Source organism: Saccoglossus kowalevskii, chromosome 16, assembly GCF_978046115.1.
Source record: "Saccoglossus kowalevskii chromosome 16, keSacKowa6.1, whole genome shotgun sequence".
NCBI classification, from domain to species: domain Eukaryota; kingdom Metazoa; phylum Hemichordata; class Enteropneusta; family Harrimaniidae; genus Saccoglossus; species Saccoglossus kowalevskii.
In genome coordinates, this window is record NC_140656.1 from 6,020,703 (window position 1) to 6,046,674 (window position 25,972).

Below are 25,972 nucleotides of genomic sequence, written 5' to 3' on the forward strand. Positions count from 1 at the left end.
TTAAATATTTTGGTTTCCACCAGTTTATTTACCACAAAACACAACTGTTATTACTTACTGAATTTCTGCCACTATGATTTTTCTGATCAAATGGATTTTCATAATATGGACATATAGTTTCCTCTGTGCAATAAATACACATCCAAGGGGCATCAAATTCTAAGGCACTGTTAGGTATGTTTGGTGCATGGCATTCCTGGTGATATCCTAGAAATTATAAAAAAAAAAGCATTACACACGATTACCTTGCCTATTTGTTTGACAATCCATGGAAGACTAGGATCTAGTTATATTAGATGCAGGGTAACCAGTGCCTTTTAGGCTGATGCCTGCAAGCGTCCAGCCTAAAGTTATGTATTTTAATGAGGTTATTACATAAAAATCATGTGATATTATGCTGTTTTACTCATAACTTGCCACTTTGTGACATCACATGAGGATCATGTAATAATATCTAAATGTTAAGTAAATATCATTTTCATATGTACAAAATGCTTGAAACATCTAGCTATATTGAAAAGTTACCTTGAAAAAAAGATTGTCAAATACACTAACTAGATATCAAGGAATATCATGCATTTGATTGTGGAAAAATCTATGTTTATCAACACAAACACTGCATATGTGCATCACCAAGACCACCGCCCGACATGATTGTAGTTGTAGCTTTTACCAAAAAAGCCTATCCAATGTTGGGACTACATGACAGGGCTGTGTGGTCATCTCCCTCTCAAATCCTGGTCTCAACCAGGCCCAGTCGTACACAAACACCTGTGGATCGACCTTAAGCAAGGTTCCCCCAAAGTCGCATTCATTAGTGAATGATCTCGGCCAGTTCAGCCTAAGGTAGGATTTGAACTACTACCGATCACGAATCTGAAGCAACAACCACTATGCTACCAGTAACTGGCATAGTTGTAGTTGCTGTTGGCATGAGCTGGTTGTAAGGACCACACAAGAAATTTAGTCATGAAAATGGATGGATTTTTTTCATAATGAACTCTATTGGTCAAGTGGTTAGGAAGATATATTGAGTTGCTATGGGCATAGTCTCTAGGCCGAAAAATATCCTTTATACATGATCTACTATGTAGAATTTAATTCAAATACAAAAGTGAATCAAAATTTAAAACAAATGCCATAGTGACAGTTGACTATACCAGTTTGACTGAAAGCTATAGTCACAAAATAATCACAAAAATAGCACAGTATGTGTTTTAGAGCACTGCTTTTTGTCCAAACTGTTCTTATAATTATTATTGGAACACTGACATGAATATGTACTTCCATTCCATAAAGTAGAACCTTAGAAACAACACAATATTTGAGGCAAGTAAGTAGAATATATTTACTTTATTAGTAAGCAACACATAACCAAATCATTGAAATATGTATTATTTTTACCATATTCCTTTATGATTTTGCCTCTAAAGTGTACAAACCTTTTGAAACCTTACATGACTGCAATGTGACCTCAGATTGAGATTAAAATTTTTAAATGTTTATCCTAAATATAATCTTTAATCCCATGGGAGAAAGCTATTTTGAACTAAATAAACATAGAACATACCCAGTCATTGAGTATTAGTCATATTTCAAAATATATCCGTAAGAACAATATCTATACTGCTAAATAACATTTATTTTCAATATATGAGAAAATAACTGGTAGCTAATAAAAACATGTAAATTACACCATGACAGAAAATATTAATTTTTGGATAGAATTTGTGAAACTTAAACACAAAGAATTTAGAGTATAAAAATCGTAATATGGTAATACTTTTTTTCAGTTTCATTAATATTAGAGAATGAATTACAGATTTATTAGTATATTTATAGAACAATGACACATCTAATACCAGGTTTTATTCAATCCTGACAAAATGAAAACAATCAGAACAAGCAGCCTATCGGCTGAGATAGCTCCGCTGTTAGCAGTGCACATTTCAATTAAAGAACTGAAGACATCATTAGAAAATGAACAATATGTATAGTATCAAAGCAATCGGACTTACAGTTTTTAACAAGAAGTCGAAAATATCACTTTTTACCAAAAATGACAAAAATATTCACCAAAATTAGAGAATTGAAGGTACCATCACAAAATGAACAAATCTGAGAGAGGTCCACATGTAGTACCTATATATGTAATATCAAAGCAATCAGACTATTGGTTTTTTACAAGAAGTCGAAAATATCACTTTTTACCAAAAATGACAAAAATATTCACCAAAATTATAGAATCGAAGATATCATCACGAAACGAACAAATCTGAGAAAGGTCTACATGTAGTATCTAAATATGTAATATCAAAGCAATTGAACTATTGGTTTTTAACAAGAAGTCGAAAATATCACTTTTTACCAAAAATTACAAAAATATTCACCAAAATTAGAGAATTGAAGACATCATCACAAAATGAACAAATCTGAGAGAGGTCCACATGTAGTACCTATATATGTAATATCAAAGCAATCAGACTTGTGGTTTTTAACAAGAAGTCGAAAATATCACTTTTTACCAAAAATTACAAAAATATTCACCAAAATTAGAGAATTGAAGATATCATCACGAAATGAACAAATCTGAGAGAGGTTCACATGTATTACCTATATATGTAGTATCAAAACAATTGGACTTGCGGTTTTTAACAAGAAGTTGAAAATATCACTTTTTACCAAAAATGATAAAAATATTCACCAAAATTAGAGAATTGAAGATATCATCACGAAATGAACAAATCTGAGAGAGGTTCACATGTATTACCTATATATGTAGTATCAAAACAATTGGACTTGCGGTTTTTAACAAGAAGTTGAAAATATCACTTTTTACCAAAAATGATAAAAATATTCACCAAAATTAGAGAATTAAAGATATCATTACAAAATGAACAAATCTGAGAGAGGTCCACATGTAGTACCTCCTATATATGTAATATCAAAGCAATTGCACTTGCGGTTTTTAACAAGAAGTCGAAAATATCACTTTTTACCAAAAATGACAAAAATATTCACCAAAATTAGAGAATTGAAGATATCAACATGAAATGAACAAACCTAAGAGAGGTCTGCCCAAGGTACATATACACCAAGTATCAAAGCATTCAGGCTTGTAGTTTTCAAGAAGAAGTCAAAAAAGTAAAACATTGACACGGACGACGACGACGACGGACGTAGATGGACGACGGCGGACAATCACTCATATGATAAGCTCCGCTCGACAAAGTCGACAGCGGAGCTAACAAAAAACAGATAATGTAAACCATGATATATCTGGCTCCTTGTATCAGCTGTTATATTTGAAGTGAGAATTGAACATACAGAATATTTGCAATTTGTGACAGATTGATATATCATAATGCAACATAAAAATCAGTGTATCCAGGAACACTCTAGGAAGATTACCTGTAATTTCCAATACATATATTTGCTATCTTTATCAGTAAAGATTATAATTAACCAATGTCCTGGTCCGCACTTTCATGAAAGGAAGTAATATTATGTCTATACTGAACTTTGCGCGATGTATTGTGTTCACTTTTCAGGAAATAACATATTCCTTTGAAGATCAACAGGTTTGTTTTAAGATGATTAAATTTATGTACAACGGACATGCTCCCTTGACCTTGCTCAGTAAAAAAATCTGTTTACAAAACAAAATGGAAAATAATATGGACAAACTTGCAATTTAACAGTTACTATAGACCACAACAAAATTGCAACCTCAGTGTTCTTTGTATTACCGACAATGCATTGTTTCAACTATTCTCAGGGACAGATATCCAGGCATTTTTACCGCCTGGCAACCATCACGATGAAACCAAAGGTTGAAAACTCTCAGAAAAATGTACCTTTGGATAGTTGTTGAGACTCTCATAAACAGTGTAACTAGATTACCCCTATAAGATAAGATAAGATAAGATAAGATAATTCTTTATTACAACCTTATAGAATGAATTACATCTATTACATATATTTGCAACATATTTATTGGGTTCCTTTAAAGTTGAGTTTGTGCTGTTTCCTCAACTTTAGCTGTTTTCACCTGCTCTTCAAATTGTGTTCCACAGCAGCTTGTGTCAAGTCCATAGAAATATACATAGTATAGTGGTGTGTGTCTTGGATTGTAGAACATTCTCTGACATAGTTCTGCCCGAGAATATCTTGTTGTTGACAAACACTGTGCTTGTATGGGATTCAAAGATATCTGCCCTTAGGGACAACAGTTTTCATGCTGTGAGTCATCTTGCACCAAGCAATCGAGGAAATTGCAGAGAATACATAAGTCATACTATCATTGTACAGCGACTATGCTGTGGTGGTGAATGTCCATGCTGCAGATGACTGCCTTCAGTGTACAGATCAAATCAAAGAAATCTGTAATGCTATCACACAGTGTATAGGTGATATGTTTTTCCTTTCTCCTGATTTAGGTTTTATTTAGAGACATTTTGAAGAGGAACATTACCTTTAATTACATCATGTCTTCTTTGCTAGCATGTTATTTTAATTTTTGTGTAATTTCCCCTAATTCTAGATGTCGCTTTATTCTCACTATTTGATTGTTGGAAATTCATATTCTGTTAATTTGTGCATTGAGTCAAATTTACTAAAATGGCATGTAGTTATTTCAAAGCATTTTCACAATATTATCAGGGTATTTTTATTGATTGATATTTGTTTGTAAATAGCGCCCTCACAGTGGCTAAATTATGCACATATAATCAATGGCAATAATCAGAACTTTTAGTACATTTTTGGTTTCAAGTTTAAAACGATTAAATTGCATTCATTTTCAACAACAAGTTTATATTTAAATATAATTTGTAATTCTTTCAAATTACTGGTTAAATTTTAAGTTTCCCAAAATTTCCCTATTTATTTTAATTTTTATATTTGCAATGAATAAATAGAACACAATAAATATCAATGCAACATAAATATTAATTATTTTTTGGTACTGTAAAAACATTTCATTATTTTAATATTTGATTCTATTAATTGGGTTTTGAATTATCGGTATTATCAGGGTATTTTTAATTTGATTGATTTTTGTTTGTAAATGGCGCCCTTACAGTGGCTAAATTATGCACATATCAATGTAATCCACAGAATTTCCAGTGTGTCACATTTTGGTGGCAGTAGTTCTGGTGCTAAGTTAAATAGCACCTGGTGGAGCAGTAATGAAATTTGATTGGCTGAGCAAATGGCCACCTGGGCTCATACATCAAGGCAGGAAAGACAGACTTTTGGCTAGTCACTTGCCAGGGGACCAGCGACGAGTGAGCACACTAAATATCATGTGCGGAAGGTAGTGGTTTGCCATCATAGCCATGCGTTGCAGGCAGTTATCAAGTTATGAACTGAAGCCTGTGCAAGTCGTGTGAAACGCATTGTGTTGTAACTGACAAGTGAGTAATGTAAATTTGATGACTTTTAAAAGGTGGTGTTCAATTGAAGGTATTAACCGGTTTGTTCACTGAAGCTTTGCAGTCAGGTAATTTGATTATTGTAAGTCATTTTGTGTACTACGCTTATGCAGGTATTTTTGCTGTGAATTTTATTTTTCATTATCGCCTTTAGACAACCTAGCTGAGGTGTGGTGGTCGGCGCGCTGAGTGGTCGTAACTTCGTAGTGTCAAGTTTCTGCAGGATTTACTGGGGCACGCTGTAGACGCCGGGGTTCAGATTGGAACTTGCTGTCGGGTCTACGTTTCTCTAGGTCAACTACTGTATGGCGAATGTACGCACGTGACGAGCGGATATCTGCAGTTGATATTAGCAAGGTCAATACAGGAAACGTTGGAGAGAGAGAGAGAGACAGCTGTTGAGCCGTATGTGGTGGTGTATAGCGTTTCTGTGTAATTTTATTGTAATTTGTATTTATGTATTTGTAAAATAACTCATGATTAGTTGTTGGTTACGGTAGCGTGGCCAGCCGGGTATTTATTGAATTAGTACATATTAATTTGGTTTGCAATGTGGGAAGAACTTAGTACTGATAATTAATGTGCAGTTCTTTGGGCAATTATTTCTCAAGCCAGACTGCTGTAGAGTGTGAGAGTACAATTGTATTTAAATGAACAATATGCATATTGAATCCATAATTCAGAAATATAACCATTATGTATGTTAATTTTGTTTTCTTGCTTTATGTATATAAATATGATATAATGTACCACGGTGTGCTTATTGTGTGCGAGTGCTCGCACGTGACTTTCGTGTATGAACAATAATAATACCACCCCGAATCTGTGACACAGTGACACATTGAGTTCTATTTAAATATTACATATTGTTCACAAGATTCAATTCATTTGAGCAAACCATTGTTAAGATGAGGAACAGTTGATTTGAACAGTTCAAAACAGTTGATTTAGTATGCAAATTAGTTGATAAATATGCAGAATAATTAGTAACTATTTTATTTATCTACTTAAACAGCAAGCATTTACCAAGTATCCATTAATGTATTTGTTCATATACATGTAGATATGCAGAGAATATGCTAAAACTGATTGTTATGCAAATTAGTTGGTAAATATGCAGAATAATTAGAAACCATTTGATTTATCTACTCAAACAGCAAGCATTTATCAAGTATCCATTAATGTATTTGTTCAAATACATGTAGATATGCAATTAGAGAATATGCTAAAACTGATTGTTATGCAAATTAGTTGATAAATATGCAGAATAATTAGTAACTATTTATTTATCTACTTAAACAGCAAGCATTTAAAGGCCCAGGTATACTACAAATACGGTTCTAAACAATAGAGATTATTTCCTTGCTTGTCATGCTATAATAAACAGCTCCAGCCAAGCCTCGGTAAAAGTACATTTTCTCGAACTTACAGGTCGATTATGTCATGCCAAAGTGGATGCATGTGACTATGAATATCACAACAGTGACTGTGTGTAGTATTTATGACAATAAATAGTGTACGAGCTGAAATGTTGGCGGATAAAAGTCAAAGTCAAAGGGGAAAGGGACGCGCTACTAATCTTGAATAATTAACTACTGTCAATCAAAGTCATGTGATGTTGGACCGCTGAAACAGGATGCGTCATAGGCTATGCAAGTGATTAACAACACTCATTAGTATAGCCACACCTCCAATTCACACTTGCCCTGGGCAAGTGAATTGGGCCTTTAAGTATCCATTAATGTATTTGTTCAAATACATGTAGATTTGCAATTACAGAATATGCTAATACTGATTGTTATACAAATTAGCTAATTAAGATCCGTACCGTAATCTAATCAAGGCTGGTGCATTGATGGTTTATAATATAGTAGCTCTGTACTGGGTTCCATGAGATATCAGTAAATAGAATTTGTACAGAATTTGTAAAAATTTTGGCCTTTGTACAACATTTGTTCATATGTCTGATATATACCAGACTAGCATATCACCAAGTCACAGCTCAAAAACACTTGATATATATGGAAATATTTACACAAAGTATTACTCGGTACTGGGAAATTAATATTCATTTTCCTAATTTTGGGTTTTTGTTTGGCTGAAATGCACATAACTAATATATCTAGTAATATGTGTTTCTAAACAAAATATGTATTCAATATATTATTTAGTTTTATTGTAGCATATAATTCTTCAGTAGCATCTTCTCAACATCAACCTTGGCAAGCTGGTGAAATTACAATAATTCTGTATATTTTGCCTTGTTCAATCACTGATTATTAATGTATATATACAAATTAGTTAAACAGCTGTTCCTATATAAATCTGATATGCAGTAGAGCCAAAGGAACGAATATGGTCACATCTGTTTCAAATTCGAACAGCATCTGTTTCCACATCAACTGACATAAAGTTATTGTTCATATAGCAGAAGGGTCAATTCAGGTTATGATAGTATTTTAATCCCTGTAAATTAAAATTAGCATTTTTGATGGCTTTTGATGAGATAATTAACAGGATATTTACACATGCAACTTGATATTAATTATTTGTTACATATGCAATTAAAATCACAGAAAAAATACCAAACTGCCTTTTATGAATTTTTGCAACCATTGCGCATAATAACCTGTGACTGAACCTGATGTAAATGTGTACCTGGGATTCCCAGATTACCTTGTTATAGGGATATAGTTGCTAGCAAAACTTATCCGGCTGCTCTTACTAAACTGTCAGGAGCAAAATATTGTACAAAAAGTTGGAGGGGCCGGATCAATGTTTCGGATCGTTCAATTATTTTTATGACTTTTATAACTAAATTTTCCATCTTTATTTGTCACTGTTTTACATATCAAACTAACTTAAGTTAAAATGACTTGAAATGTAGAATAGAGCTGTAGCTTGTGTTGTCACAATACAAGATCGCCATGGCAACCTGACGTTCATACACACTATGTGAATATGTAACATATTTATAAAACTTATTTATATAAAATATAAAAGTATTTGTGCTCTAATAATCTGTTGCCTGTTCAGATGAGAAAAGTTAACTTGGGAGAAAGCATTTAATGCAATTTTAACCTTTTTCCCCAAAACAGTGAAAATAGCAAATTGATGATATTATCATGAAATGAAAAATCTCAAAGAGGTTCATTGAAGGTGTGTAGTTTTCTAGAGTTGCTTATAACAAAACTGGATAGACGTACGTGAGACAGATAATTACCTATATAAGCTGCTTTAGTCTGTTGATAACTGATGAGCTAATAACTTGAAATAATTACTTGTGCACTTTTACAATAGCTGTATATGTAAAAGGTTAATGATAACGACAGCTTGAATTCTTAGTCCATATGTGCATAGAGCGTGAACATTGTACATAATACCTGTACCAACAGCCTGTCATTAATCCATAGTCAATTGTATGCTGTTTAGCCTAGGATTGGAGTGCTATTAAATCATAGCATGTACAAAGTGAGCTAGAGATTCTAAGTGACACATTATAACATAACTATTAAAATCTTGCTTGTTGCGAATGATGAATTCAGAATTCAAACTAACTCTTGCTGACTATGATAGGTAAAATGAGAGAAAAAGTCATGAAACAATGAATAGAATAGAATATCTAAAAAAAAATTTGTATGGAAAATACTGACTAAAATATTGGTTGGAACAATACTGACCAATAATAACAATAAAAATGAGTGCGTTGTAATTAAACAAAATGTTAATTTAAGTGATATTGATGGTCCCCAAAAACTACATCACTCATCATAAAATATTATGAATTGCATAAAACTTCCAAAATAGTTCTTTATTAAAAAGAAAAAATATCTTAGCAAAATGGGACAGGCAAAAATACTGACCAATGTTTTTCAATTTTTGGTGGCAAAAACTGATTGATACTACATACTGAAAATGACATATTGGGTTACTAGACTACTCAATTGACACATCTTTGAGAGCACATATTACTAATAACTGGTTCTTTATCAGCAGTATAAATGTCTTTATTTTGTGCTATTATTTTTATAAGCAAAGTTTTACTTTAGCCAAAATTAACCCATATATCTTGGAAGCTATACATGCTACTCTCACCAAATTGAACCTAAATTTGCAGTCATTTTATAGTGTTAATATATCCAACTTTGAAAATGATCCAGATGGGAATTTTATGATACATAAATTCTATAACCGCATGAAAAAGATAGGCAGTGTGTATACTGGATGTGTTTAGACATGGTTTTCTATGAGTGATGAAGATACAAGTCCATGTATGGGTAGACAAAAATAACCCCTGGTGTAAAGTTGAGGTACCACCTCACACATCCTTGTAAACAACAGTAAGCAGTGCTGTAGGATTTAATGGTATACTGTTTTTGACGGGCTTGTTACTTGGGCGGATATACCCACAAGGCAGTGCATTGTGATTAATTCAAATTGTTGTTGTCAATGTTGTAAGATGTGTGCTTTGTAATTAATAAATTCTGATCAGAAGAATTATGGTGGAGCTGGAGCATTTATGAACTCTGGACAGAAATCTGTGCATGATTTGGCAATCATCAAGTTTCCTGTCTTGAGATGATTGTGTAACCTACATGTATAGTTACTAAAACGTCCTTCCCCTGAGCTTTCTGTCAACACAGAAGGCAGAAGCAATAGTATAGTATAATCCTAACCATGTACCGGACCCATAAGCAGTTTACAGAAAAGTAAAAAAAATATGCCATCTGAATTAAGGCATGTCAATACGGAGACCATGCATGCAACAACACATGATTGTATGGACTTTGTGTCAAAGTACCGGTAAGGGGTTCATAGTAGTTGAATGGAATCCTGAGTCAAAATGGTATCTCCCAAAATCAAGTTGAGATAGCTTAATTATATGTTGAGTGCTGGGGAGAAAGGTCTGTGAATGTGAATACATTTAATTGATGCACTCAAAAACATATTGGGCCACTAATTAGGGTTTCGAGCCCTATGGGGCGAAACCCTATTGTAATTGCTTTGATTATTATTAGGGTTTCGAGCCCTATGGGGCGAAACCCTTTTGTAATTGCTATGTTTATTATTAGGGTTTCGAGCCCTATGGGTCGAAACCCTTTTGTAATTGCTATGTTTATTATTATTATTATTATTTTTCCGCCGTTTTTTGTAACCACTGTAACTTGAAAAATAATGCTGCGATTGACTTGCCATTTCGCATTCTGATAAAGGACCATGAGTTGTGGTGCATACCCCAAAACCAGCTATGTAGGTCACATGACCTGGCCGCCATCTTAGGTAGAACACAGACCGGAAGTACTCAATTGCACCACTTTCTGAGGGTCTAGGAACTTCCGGTTTTTTTGTGTGGCATCATTGGCTCATGTCTAGCAAATATCAGCAATAAAAACTTTAGCGGTCATGTGACCTTGGCCGCCATATTGGATTTTCCGAAAATTGACAAGAAACTTTTAAAATCTTCTTCTCAAAAATGGCTCATTCATGTGATTATACATTTGCTTTGCAGCACCTATGGCCATAGCTCTACAAAGTGACTGAAGCAGATTTTTGAAAAATGGCTTCCTTTGGCAGCCATCTTGGATTTAATAAAAAGTGAAAGTACGCTATAACTCATGAACAATTTGCCAGATTTAAACCAAAGTTGGCATACAACATCCCTTCAATAAGATGATTATGTGTTCATAAAAATATTTCCCATGATTCAAGTGGTTTTGGCGGCCATAATGAATTTATCAAAAAATTGCAAAAAACCTCAAAAAATTATCTTCTTAAAAACTGCTTGTTTGTTTGACAATCAATTTAGCATATAGTATCTCTGTTGATAGCTCTACAAAGTTACGGAAGCAGATTTTTGAAAAATGGCTTTCTTTGGCAGCCATCTTGGATTTAGTGAAAAGTGAAATTACGCTATAACTTATGAACAATTTGCCAGATTTAAACAAAACTTGGCATACAACATCCGTTCAATAAGATAATTATGTGTTCATGAAAATATTTCCCATGATTCAAGTGGTTTTGGCGGCCATGTTGAATTTATCACAAAAATGCCGAAAAACTCAAAAAATTATCTTCTTAAAAACTGCTTGCTTGTTTGAAAAACAATTCGGCATATAGTATCTCTATTGATAGCTTCACAAAGTGACTGAAGCAGATTTTTGAAAAATGGCTTCCTTTGGCAGCCATCTTGGATTAAGTAAAAAGTGAAAGTACACTATAACTTATGAATGATTTGCCAGATTTAAACAAAACTTGGCATACAACATCCACTCAATGAGATGATTATGTGTTCATGGAAATATTTCCCATGATTCAAGTGGTTTTGGCGGCCATGTTGAATTTATCACAAAAATTCAAAAAACCTCAAAAAATTATCTTGTTAAAAACTGCTTCCTTGTTTGAAAAGCAATTTAGCATATAGTATCTCTGTTGATAGCTCTACAAAGTTACTGAAGTAGATTTTTAAAAATGGCTTCCTTTGGCAGCCATCTTGGATTTAGTAAAAGAGAAAAAGTTCTATAACTCATGAACTATTTGTCCTTGCATTAAGTTTATCATATTCCTGTGAAATCAAATCCATATGTTGTGTAGTTTGTCTGCTATCTTGCATTCTAGACATGAAACGTTCGTCAAATAATCACATCGAGCAAGTGCAATTTGTCATGAGCCACGCAGGCTCGAAACCCGTCATCGCTGCTATGCAGCTATATTTATTATTATTATTTTTCCGCCGTTTTTTGTAACCACTGTAACTTGAAAAATAATGCTGCGATTGACTTGCCATTTCGCATTCTGATAAAGGACCATGAGTTGTGGTGCATACCCCAAAACCAGCTATGTAGGTCACATGACCTGGCCGCCATCTTAGGTAGAACACAGACCGGAAGTACTCAATTGCACCACTTTCTGAGGGTCTAGGAACTTCCGGTTTTTTTGTGTGGCATCATTGGCTCATGTCTAGCAAATATCAGCAATAAAAACTTTAGCGGTCATGTGACCTTGGCCGCCATATTGGATTTTCCGAAAATTGACAAGAAACTTTTAAAATCTTCTTCTCAAAAATGGCTCATTCATGTGATTATACATTTGCTTTGCAGCACCTATGGCCATAGCTCTACAAAGTGACTGAAGCAGATTTTTGAAAAATGGCTTCCTTTGGCAGCCATCTTGGATTTAATAAAAAGTGAAAGTACGCTATAACTCATGAACAATTTGCCAGATTTAAACCAAAGTTGGCATACAACATCCCTTCAATAAGATGATTATGTGTTCATAAAAATATTTCCCATGATTCAAGTGGTTTTGGCGGCCATATTGAATTTATCAAAAAATTGCAAAAAACCTCAAAAAATTATCTTCTTAAAAACTGCTTGTTTGTTTGACAATCAATTTAGCATATAGTATCTCTGTTGATAGCTCTACAAAGTTACTGAAGTAGATTTTTGAAAAATGGCTTTCTTTGGCAGCCATCTTGGATTTAGTGAAAAGTGAAATTACGCTATAACTTATGAACAATTTGCCAGATTTAAACAAAACTTGGCATACAACATCCGTTCAATAAGATAATTATGTGTTCATGAAAATATTTCCCATGATTCAAGTGGTTTTGGCGGCCATGTTGAATTTATCACAAAAATGCCGAAAAACTCAAAAAATTATCTTCTTAAAAACTGCTTGCTTGTTTGAAAAACAATTCGGCATATAGTATCTCTATTGATAGCTTCACAAAGTGACTGAAGCAGATTTTTGAAAAATGGCTTCCTTTGGCAGCCATCTTGGATTAAGTAAAAAGTGAAAGTACACTATAACTTATGAATGATTTGCCAGATTTAAACAAAACTTGGCATACAACATCCACTCAATGAGATGATTATGTGTTCATGGAAATATTTCCCATGATTCAAGTGGTTTTGGCGGCCATGTTGAATTTATCACAAAAATTCAAAAAACCTCAAAAAATTATCTTGTTAAAAACTGCTTCCTTGTTTGAAAAGCAATTTAGCATATAGTATCTCTGTTGATAGCTCTACAAAGTTACTGAAGTAGATTTTTAAAAATGGCTTCCTTTGGCAGCCATCTTGGATTTAGTAAAAGAGAAAAAGTTCTATAACTCATGAACTATTTGTCCTTGCATTAAGTTTATCATATTCCTGTGAAATCAAATCCATATGTTGTGTAGTTTGTCTGCTATCTTGCATTCTAGACATGAAACGTTCGTCAAATAATCACATCGAGCAAGTGCAATTTGTCATGAGCCACGCAGGCTCGAAACCCGTCATCGCTGCTATGCAGCTATATTTAGGGTTTCGAGCCCTATGGGGCGAAACCCTATTGTAATTGCTTTGATTATTAGGCTTTCAAGTCCCTTCAGGCTTGAAAGCCTATTGTTTTTGTTATGTTTATTATTATTATTATTATTCTTCCGCCAACTTCAAACGACTTCTTCTCTGAAACGGCTGGACCATTTTGCCTGAAAATTTGTATATACCTTCTAAATGTCATGCCATTAAAAGTGACTGAAACAGATTTTCGATTAGTCACGTGGTTCGGCCGCCATCTTGAAGCTCATTAAATATGCATGTCTCTTGTATCTCAAAAACTATTGCATGTACAAACATGGAACTAACGGTATACTAAAGGCAACGAACAAGAGAATTGGCCAAAATATTCGTTGACCATATATGGTCATAGAACTCATTAAATATGCATGTCTCTTATATCTCCAGCACTATTGCATGTACAAACGTGAAACTAACGCTATATTGAAGGTAATAGTCAAGAGAATGAGACAACATATTCGTTGACCATATAAGGTCATATACCTCATTAAATATGCATATCTATAATATCTCAGGAACTATTGCACATACAGACATGGAACCATTGCTATATTGAAGGCTTTGGACAAGAGAAATTGCCAACATGTTCCATGACCATATATGGTCATATAACTCATTAAATATGCATGTCTCCAACATCTCAAGCACTATTGCATGTATAAACATGGTACCAAGGCTATATTGAAGGAACTGAGAATGAAAATTGGCCAACATATCCGTTGACCATATATGGTCATAGAACTCATTTAATATGCATGTCTCTAATATCTCAAGCGTTATTTCATGTACAAACATGGAACAAACACTATATTGAAGGCAATAGCAAAGAGAATTGGCCAACATATCCGCTGACCATATATGGTCATAGAACTCATTAAATATGCATGTCTTCAATATCTCAAGCACTGTTGCATGTATAAACATGGTACCAATGCTATATTGAAGGCAGTGGAAAAGAGAATTGGCCAACATATCCGTTGACGATATATGGTCATAGAACTCATTAAATATGCATGTCTCTAATATTTCAAGCAGTATTGCATGTACAGACAGGGTACCAACGCTATACTGAAGGCAATGGAAAAGAGAATCGGCCAACATATCCGTTGACCATATATGGTCGTAGAACTCATTTAATATGCATGTCTCTAATATCTCAAGTGCTATTTCATGTACAAACATGGAACAAACACTATATTGAAGGCAATAGAAAAGAGAATTGGCCAACATATCCGTTGACTATATATGGTCATAGAACTCATTAAATATGCATGTCTCTAATATTTCAAGCAGTATTGCATGTACAGACAGGGTACCAACGCTATACTGAAGGCAATGGAAAAGAGAATCGGCCAACATATCCGTTGACCATATATGGTCGTAGAACTCATTTAATATGCATGTCTCTAATATCTCAAGTGCTATTTCATGTACAAACATGGAACAAACACTATATTGAAGGCAATAGAAAAGAGAATTGGCCAACATATCCGTTGACTATATATGGTCATACAACTCATTAAATATGCATATATACAATATCTCGAACATTGGGCCAGAACGTCGTGTAACCTAAACGTATATACATTGCACAAATCAAATCTTCAAACTTTTTTTTCCCAAATTTAATGGTGTTATGGCCCCTTTTTCTTGAAAGCCGTTAATAGCTGCTCTGCAGCTATATTTATTATTATTATTATTATTATTATTTTTCCGCCGTTTTTTGTAACCGCTGTAACTTGAAAAATAATGCTGCGATTGATTTGCTATTTTGCATGCTGATAAAGGGCAATGAGTTGTGGTTCATATCCCAAAACCAGCTATGTAGATCACATGACCTGGCCGCCATCTTAGGTAGAACACAAACCGGAAGTGCTCAATTGCACCACTTTCTGAGGGTCTAGGAACTTCCGGTTTTTTTGTGTGGCATCATTGGCTCATGTCTAGCAAATATCAGCAATAAAATCTTTAGCGGTCATGTGATCTTGGCCGCCATATTGGATTTTCCGAAAATTGACAAAAAACTTTTAAAATCTTCTTCTCAAAAATGGCTCATTCATGTGATTATACATTTGCTTTGCAGCACCTATGGCCATAGCTCTACAAAGTGACTGAAGCAGATTTTTGAAAAATGGCTTTCTTTGGCAGCCATCTTGGATTTAGTGAAAAGTGAAATTACGCTATAACTTATGAACAATTTGCCAGATTTAAACAAAACTTGGCATACAACATCCGTTCAATAAGATGATTATGTGTTCATGAAAATATTTCCCATGATTCAAGTGGTTTTGGCGGCCATTTTGAATTTATCACAAAAATGCCAAAAAACTCAAAAAATTATCTTCTTAAAAACTTCTTGCTTGTTTGAAAAACAATTCGGCATATAGTATCTCTGTTGATAGCTTCACAAAGTGACTGAAGCAGATTTTTGAAAAATGGCTTCCTTTGGCAGCCATCTTGGATTTAGTAAAAAGTGAAAGTACGCTATAACTCATGAACAATTTGCCAGATTTAAACAAAACTTGGCATACAACATCAGTTCAATAAGATGATTATGTGTTCATAAAAATATTTCCCATGATTCAAGTGGTTTTGGCGGCCATATTGAATTTATCAAAAAATTGCAAAAAACCTCAAAAAATTATCTTCTTAAAAACTGCTTGTTTGTTTGACAATCAATTTAGCATATAGTATCTCTGTTGATAGCTCTACAAAGTTACTGTAGAAGATTTTCGAAAAATGGCTTCTTTTGGCAGCCATCTTGGATTTAGTAAAAAGTGAAAGTACTCTATAACTTATGAACCATTTGCCAGATTTAAACAAAACTTGGCATACAACATCCGCTCAATGAGATGATTATGTGTTCATGGAAATATTTCCCATGATTCAAGTGGTTTTGGCGGCCATGTTGAATTTATCACAAAAATTCAAAAAACCTCAAAAAATTATCTTGTTAAAAACTGCTTCCTTGTTTGAAAAGCAATTCAGCATATAGTATCTCTGTCGATAGCTCTACAAAGTTACTGAAGCAGATTTTCGAAAAATGGCTTCCTTTGGCAGCCATCTTGGATTTAGTAAAAAGTGAAAGCACGCTATAACTTATGAACAATTTGCCAGATTTAAACTAAACTTGGCATACAACATCCGCTCAATGAGCTGATTATGTGTTCATGGAAATATTTCCCATGATTCAAGTGGTTTTGGCGGCCATGTTGAATTTATCACAAAAATTCAAAAAACCTCAAAAAAATATCTTGTTAAAAACTGCTTGCTTGTTTGAAAAGCAATTTAGCTTATAGTATCTCTGTTGATAGCTCTACAAAGTTACTGAAGTAGATTTTTAAAAATGGCTTCCTTTGGCAGCCATCTTGGATTTAGTAAAAGAGAAAAAGTTCTATAACTCATGAACTATTTGTCCTTGCATTAAGTTTATCATATTCCTGTGAAATCAAATCCATATGTTGTGTAGTTTGTCTGCTATCTTGCATTCTAGACATGAAACGTTCGTCAAATAATCACATCGAGCAAGTGCAATTTGTCATGAGCCACGCAGGCTCGAAACCCGTCATCGCTGCTATGCAGCTATATTTAGGGTTTCGAGCCCTACGGGTCGGAAACCCTTTTGTAATTGCTATGTTTATTATTATTATTATTCTTATTATTTTTCCACCGTTTTTTAAAGCACTGTAACTTGAAAAATAATGCTGCGATTGATTAGGCATTTTGCATGCTGATGAAGGGCCATGAGTTGTGGTGCATACCCCAAAATCAGCCATGTAGGTCACATGACCTGGCCGCCATCTTAGGTAGAACACAAACCGGAAGTGCTCAATTGCACCACTTTCTGAGGGTCTAGGAACTTCCGGTTTTTTTGTGTGGCATCAATGGCTCATGTCTAGCAAATATCAGCAATAAAATCTTTAGCGGTCATGTGACCTTGGCCGCCATATTGGATTTTGTGAAAATTGACAAAAAAAATTTAAAATCTTCTTCTCAAAAATGGCTCGTTCATGTGATTAGACATTTGCTTTGCAACACCTATGGCCATAGCTCTACAAAGTGACTGAAGCAGATTTTTGAAAAATGGCTTCCTTTGGCAGCCATCTTGGATTTAGTAAAAAGTGAAAGTACGCTATAACTCATGAACAATTTGCCAGATTTAAACCAAAGTTGGCATACAACATCCCTTCGATAAGATGATTATGTGTTCATAAAAATATTTCCCATGATTCAAGTGGTTTTGGCGGCCATATTGAATTTATCAAAAAATTGCAAAAAACCTTAAAAAATTATCTTCTTAAAAACTGCTTGCTTGGTTGACAATCAATTTAGCATATAGTATCTCTGTTGATAGCTCTACAAAGGTACTGAAGCAGATTTTTGAAAAATGGCGTCCTTTGGCAGCCATCTTGGATTTAGTGAAAAGTGAAATTACGCTATAAATTATGAACAATTTTCCAGATTTCGACAAAACTTGGCATACAACATCCACTCAATAAGATGATTATGTGTTCATAAAAATATTTCCCATGACTCAAGTGGTTTTGGCGGCCATCTTGAATTTATCACAAAAATGCCAAAAACATCAAGAAATTATTATCTTAAAAACTGCCTGCTTGTTTGACAATCTATTTAGCATATAGTATCTCTGTTGATAGCTCTACAAAGTTACTGAAGCCGATTTTCGAAAAATGGCTTCCTTTGGCAGCCATCTTGGATTTAGTAAAAAAGTGAAAGTATGCTATAACTTATGAACGATTTGCCAGATTTAAACAAAACTTGGCATACAACATCCGCTCAATGAGATGGTTATGTGTTCATGAAAATATTTCCCATGATTCAAGTGGTTTTGGCGGCCATGTTGAATTTATCACAAAAATTCAAAAAACCTCAAAAAATTATCTTGTTAAAAACTGCTTCCTTGTTTGGAAAGCAATTTAGCATATAGTATCTCTGTTGATAGCTCTACAAAGTTACTAAAGTAGATTATCGAAAAATGGCTTCCTTTGGCAGCCATCTTGGATTTAGTAAAAGAGAAAAAGTTCTATAACTCATGAACTATTTGTCCTTGCATTAAGTTTATCATATTCCTGTGAAATCAAATCCATATGTTGTGTAGTTTGTCTGCTATCTTTCATTCTAGACATGAAACGTTCGTCAAATAATCACATCGAGCAAGTGCAATTTGCCATGAGCCACGCAGGCTCGAAACCCGTCATCGCTGCTATGCAGCTATATTTCTTATTATTATTTTTCCGCCGTTTTTATAAATCACTGTAACTTGAAAAATAATGCTGCGATTGATTAGGTATTTTGCATGCTGATGAAGGGCCATGAGTTGTAGTGCATATCCCAAAACCAGCCATGTAGGTCACATGACCTGGCGGCCATCTTAGGTAGAACACAAACCGGAAGTGCTCAATTGCACCACTTTCTGGGGGTCTAGGAACTTCCGGTTTTTTTGTGTGGCATCATTGGCTCATGTCTAGCAAATATCAGCAATAAAATCTTTAGCGGTCATGTGACCTTGGCCGCCATATTGGATTTTGTGAAAATTGACAAAAAACTTTTAAAATCTTCTTCTCAAAAATGGCTCGTTCATGTGATTAGACATTTGCTTTGCAGCACCTATGGCCATTGCTCTACAAAGTGACTGAAGCAGATTTTTGAAAAATGGCTTCCTTTGGCAGCCATCTTGGATTTAGTAAAAAGTGAAAGTACGCTATAACTCATGAACAATTTGCCAGATTGAAACCAAAGTTGGCATAGAACATCCCTTCGATAAGATGATTATGTGTTCATAAAAATATTTCCCATGATTCAAGTGGTTTTGGCGGCCATATTGAATTTATTAAAAAATTGAAAAAACCTCAAAAAATTATCTTCTTAAAAACTGCTTGCTTGTTTGACAATCAATTTAGGATATAGTATCTCTGTTGATAGCTCTACAAAGGTACTGAAGCAGATTTTTGAAAAATGGCTTCCTTTGGCAGCCATCTTGGATTTAGTGAAAAGTGAAATTACGCTATAAATTATGAACAATTTTCCAGATTTCGACAAAACTTGGCATACAACATCCACTCAATAAGATGATTATGTGTTCATAAAAATATTTCCCATGACTCAAGTGGTTTTGGCGGCCATCTTGAATTTATCACAAAAATGCCAAAAACCTCAAGAAATTATTATCTTAAAAACTGCTTGGTTGTTTGACAATCTATTTAGCATATAGTGTCTCTGTTGATAGCTCTACAAAGTTACTGAAGCCGATTTTCGAAAAATGGTTTCCTTTGGCAGCCATCTTGGATTTAGTAAAAAGTGAAAGTACGCTATAACTTATGAACGATTTGCCAGATTTAAACAAAACTTGGCATACAACATCCGCTCAATGAGATGATTATGTGTTCATGAAAATATTTCCCATGAATCAAGTGGTTTGGGCGGCCATGTTGAATTTATCACAAAAATTCAAAAAACCTCAAAAAATTATCTTGTTAAAAACTGCTTCCTTGTTTGAAAAGCAATTTAGCATATAGTATCTCTGTTGATAGCTCTACAAAGTTACTAAAGTAGATTATCGAAAAATGGCTTCCTTTGGCAGCCATCTTGGATTTAGTAAAAGAGAAAAAGTTCTATAACTCATGAACTATTTGTCCTTGCATTAAGTTTATCATATTCCTGTGAAATCAAATCCATATGTTGTGTAGTTTGTCTGCTATCTTTCATTCTAGACATGAAACATTCGTCAAATAATCACATCGAGCAAGTGCAATTTGCCATGAGCCACGCAGGCTCGAAACCCGTCATCGCTGCTATGCAGCTATATTTAGGGTTTCGAGCCCTATGGGGCGAAACCCTATTGTAATTGCTTTGATTATTATTAGGCTTTCAAGTCCCTTCAGGCTTGAAAGCCTATTGTTTTTGTTATGTTTATTATTATTATTATTATTATTATTATTATTATTATTATTATTATTATTATTATTCTTCCGCCAAGTTCAAACGACTTCTTCTCTGAAACGGCTGGACCGTTTTGCCTGAAAATTTGTATATACCTTCTACATGTCATGCCATTAAAAGTGACTGAAACAGATTTTCGATTAGTCACGTGGTTCGGCCGCCATCTTGGAACTCATTAAATATGCATGTCTCTTGTATCTCAAAAACTATTGCATGTACAAACATGGAACTAATGGTATATTGAAGGCAACGGACAAGAGAATTGGCCAAAATATTCGTTGACCATATATGGTCATAGAACTCATTTAATATGCATGTCTCTAATATCTCAAGCGCTATTCCATGTACAAACATGGAACAAACACTATATTGAAGACAATTGAAAAGAGAATTGGCCAACATATCCGTTGACCATATAAGGTCATATACCTCATTAAATATGCATACCTATAATATCTCAGGCACTATTTCACATACAGACATGGAACCATTGCTATATTGAAGGCTTTGGACAAGAGAAATTGTCAACATCTTCAATGACCATATATGGTCATATAACTCATTAAATATGCATGTCTCCAATATCTCAAGCACTAATGCATATATAAACATGGTACCAATGCTATTTTGAAGGCACTGGGAAAGGAAATTGGCCAACATATCCGTTGACCATATATGGTCATAGAACTCATTTAATATGCATGTCTCTAATATTGCAAGCAGTATTGAAGTTAGAGACATGGAAATAGCGCTATAATGAAGGCATTGGGCCAGAACGTCGTGTAAGCTACACTTATATACATTGCACAAATCAAATCTTCAAACTTTTTTTTCCAAATTTAATGGTGTTATGGCCCTTTTTTCTTGAAAGCCGTTAATAGCTGCTCTGCAGCTATATTTATTATTATTATTATTATTATTATTCTTCCGCCGTTTTTTGTAAGTTCTGTAACTTGAAAAATAATGCTGCGATTGGTTTGCCATTTTGCATGCTGATAAAGGACCATGAGTTGTGGTGCATACCCCAAAACCAGCTATGTAGGTCACATGACCTGGCCGCCATCTTAGATAGAACACAAACCGGAAGTGCTTAATTGCACCACTTTCTGAGGGTCTAGGAACTTCCGGTTTTTTTGTGTGGCATCATTGGCTCATGTCTAGCAAATATCAGCAATAAAATCTTTAGCGGTCATGTGACCTTGGCCGCCATATTGGATTTTGTGAAAATTGACAAAAAACTTTTAAAATCTTCTTCTCAAAAATGGCTCGTTCATGTGATTACACATTTGCTTTGCAGCACCTATGGCCATTGCTCTACAAAGTGACTGAAGCAGATTTTTGAAAAATGGCTTCCTTTGGCAGCCATCTTGGATTTAGTAAAAAGTGAAAGTACGCTATAACTCATGAACAATTTGCCAGATTTAAACCAAAGTTGGCATACAACATCCCTTCAATAAGATGATTATGCGTTCATAAAAATATTTCCCATGATTCAAGTGGTTTTGGCGGCCATATTGAATTTATCAAAAAATTGAAAAAAACCTCAAAAAATTATCATCTTAAAAACTGCTTGCTTGGTTGACAATCAATTTAGTATGTAGTATCTCTGTTGATAGCTCTACAAAGTTACTAACACAGATTTTTGAAAAATGGCTTCCTTTGGCAGCCATTTTGGATTTAGTAAAAAGTGAAATTATGCTATAACTCATGAACAATTTGCAAGATTGAAACCAAAGTTGGCATACAACATCCCTTCAATAAGATGGTTATGTGTTCATGAAAATATTTCCCATGATTCAAGTGGTTTTAGCAGCCATCTTGAATTTATCAAAAAATGCAAAAAACCTCAAAAAATTATCTTCTTGAAATCTGCTTGCTTGTTTGACAATCAATTCAGCATATAGTATCTCTGTTGATAGCTCTACAAAGTTACTGACACAGATTTTTGAAAAATGGCTTCCTTTGGCAGCCATCTTGGATTTAGTAAAAAGTGAAAGTACGCTATAACTTATGAACGATTTGCCAGATTTAAACAAAACTTGGCATACAACATCCCTTCAATAAGTTGATTATGTGTTCATAAAAATATTTCCCATGATTCAAGTGGTTTTGGCCGCCATCTTGAATTTATCAAAAAAATGCAAAAAATCTCAAAAAAATATCTTCTTAAAAACTGCTTGCTTGTTTGACAATCAATTTAGCATATATTATCTCTCTTGGTAGCTCTACAAAATTACTGAATCAGATTTTTGAAAAATGACTTTCTTTGGCAGCCATCTTGGATTTAGTAAAAAGTGAAATTACGCTATAACTCATGAACAATTTGCCAGATTGAAACCAAAGTTGGCATACAACATCCCTTCAATAAGATGATTATGTGTTCATAAAAATATTTCCCATGATTCAAGTGGTTTTGGCGGCCATGTTGAATTTATCACAAAAATTCAAAAAACCTCAAAAAAATTATCTTGTTAAAAACTGCTTGCTTGTTTGATAAGCAATTTGGCATATAGTATCCCTGTTGATAGCTCTACAAAGTTACTGAAGTTGATTTTTAAAAATGGCTTCCTTTGGCAGCCCTCTTTGATTTAGTAAAAGAGAAAAAGTTCTATAACTCACGAACTATTTGTCCTTGCATTTGTCCTTGCAGTTTATCATATTCCTGTGAAATCAAATCCATATGTTGTGTAGTTTGTCTGCTATCTTGCATTCTAGACATGAAACGTTCGTCAAATAATCACATCGAGCAAGTGCAATTTGCCATGAGCCACGCAGGCTCGAAACCCGTCATCGCTGCTATGCAGCTATATTTATTATTATTATTCTTATTATTTTTCCACCGTTTTTTAAAGCACTGTAACTTGAAAAATAATGCTGCGATTGATTAGGCATTTTGCATGCTGATGAAGGGCCATGAGTTGTGGTGCATACCCCAAAATCAGCCATGTAGGTCACATGACCTGGCCGCCATCTTAGGTAGAACACAAACCGGAAGTGCTCAATTGCACCACTTTCTGAGGGTCTAGGAACTTCCGGTTTTTTTGTGTGGCATCATTGGCTCATGTCTAGCAAATATCAGCAATAAAATCTTTAGCGGTCATGTGACCTTGGCCGCCATATTGGATTTTGTGAAAATTGACAAAAATTTTTTAAAATCTTCTTCTCAAAAATGGCTCGTTCATGTGATTAGACATTTGCTTTGCAGCACCTATGGCCATAGCTCTACAAAGTGACTGAAGCAGATTTTTGAAAAATGGCTTCCTTTGGCAGCCATCTTGGATTTAGTAAAAAGTGAAAGTACGCTATAACTCATGAACAATTTGCCAGATTTAAACCAAAGTTGGCATACAACATCCCTTCGATAAGATGATTATGTGTTCATAAAAATATTTCCCATGATTCAAGTGGTATTGGCGGCCATATTGAATTTATCAAAAAATTGCAAAAAACCTCAAAAAATTATCTTCTTAAAAACTGCTTGCTTGGTTGACAATCAATTTAGCATATAGTATCTCTGTTGATAGCTCTACAAAGTTACTGAAGCCGATTTTCGAAAAATGGCTTCCTTTGGCAGCCATCTTGGATTTAGTAAAAAAGTGAAAGTACGCTATAACTTATGAACGATTTGCCAGATTTAAACAAAACTTGGCATACAACATCCGCTCAATGAGATGATTATGTGTTCATGAAAATATTTCCCATGATTCAAGTGGTTTTGGCGGCCATGTTGAATTTATCACAAAAATTCAAAAAACCTCAAAAAATTATCTTGTTAAAAACTGCTTCCTTGTTTGAAAAGCAATTTAGCATATAGTATCTCTGTTGATAGCTCTACAAAGTTACTAAAGTAGATTATCGAAAAATGGCTTCCTTTGGCAGCCATCTTGAATTTAGTAAAAGAGAAAAAGTTCTATAACTCATGAACTATTTGTCCTTGCATTAAGTTTATCATATTCCTGTGAAATCAAATCCATATGTTGTGTAGTTTGTCTGCTATCTTTCATTCTAGACATGAAACATTCGCCAAATAATCACATCGAGCAAGTGCAATTTGCCATGAGCCACGCAGGCTCAAAACCCGTCATCGCTGCTATGCAGCTATATTTATTATTATTAGGGTTTCGAGCCCTATGGGTCGGAAACCCTTTTGTAATTGCTATGTTTATTATTAGGGTTTCGAGCCCATTTGGTCGAAACCCTATTGTAATTGTTCCGTTTATTATTATTATTATTATTATTAGGGTTTCGAGCCCATTTGGTCGAAACCCTTTTGTAATTGTTCCGTTTATTATTATTATTATTATTATTATTATTATTATTCTTCCGCCTAAATTTTTGGACACGCTTTATGTCAATGCCGTTGGACCGATCAATTCAATACTTGCCACAATGGTAAAGCTGTATGAGATCTGGTGTATATCCTAAGTTCAGACACATAGGTCACATGACCAGGCCGCCATCTTGGATTAAAGGCGAAATATTCAATGCCGAATTGCGCACCTTTCCGAGGGTCTGAGTGCTCCAATTTTTTTACGATAGTAGCAGTGCGACAAGGGCTACAAATTTCATCAAAAAAAACTTTAGCGGTCACGTGACTTTTTTTTTTAGAATTTTTTTAAATTTTGTTTTGCATCTCATTTGCATAATTTTCGACAAATCAACTAACCCTGAATAACTTTGAAAGATCATATGACATAGTATTTAATTCCAAAATATGGACTCCAGGCGATAAGCCGTTTTTTATAAGAAGATTTTAGAATGTTTTTTTCATATTTTTTGGTTCTTTTATATGGTCACGTGACCTCATTTTATAGACATAATTGCAATATCTCAAGCACTGTTACATATAGGAACATGCAACCAGTGCAATATTGAAGTGATGGTACATGAAATTCTACTAACAAACAAGATGACCATATATGGTCATGTGATCTCATTAAATATGCCTAAATGTAATATATCAAGCACTGTTACAGATAGGGACATGCAACCTGTGCAATATCGAAGCTATAAGACACGAGATGTGACTAACTAATGTGATGACCATATATGGTCGTGTGACTTCATCAAATATGCATAAATGTAATAACTCAAGCACAGTTACAGATGGGAACATGCAACCAGTGCAATATTGAAGTGATGGTACATGAAATTTTACTAACAAACAAGATGACCATATATGGTCATGTGACCTCATTGAATATGCATAAATGTAATATATCAAGCACTGCAAGAGTT

The 25,972-nt window shown here is 34.3% G+C and overlaps 1 protein-coding gene and 1 long non-coding RNA gene across 2 annotated transcripts in view; one reads left to right on the forward strand and one right to left on the reverse strand.

The window, feature by feature from the left end:
• The window catches only part of LOC100370165 (uncharacterized), a 94,753-nt gene that overhangs the window by 16,072 nt on the left and 52,709 nt on the right, over positions 1-25,972 (reverse strand). The window contains exon 4 of the mRNA XM_085491668.1: positions 59-207. Within this exon, the coding sequence (XP_085347794.1) occupies positions 59-207 (149 nt within the window). The remainder of the gene's footprint in view (positions 1-58; positions 208-25,972) is intronic.
• On the forward strand, positions 5,273-6,142 carry LOC146733617 (uncharacterized). Its single transcript, XR_014926661.1, has 2 exons — positions 5,273-5,417; positions 5,590-6,142. It is a non-coding gene; the product is annotated as an uncharacterized LOC146733617 (long non-coding RNA).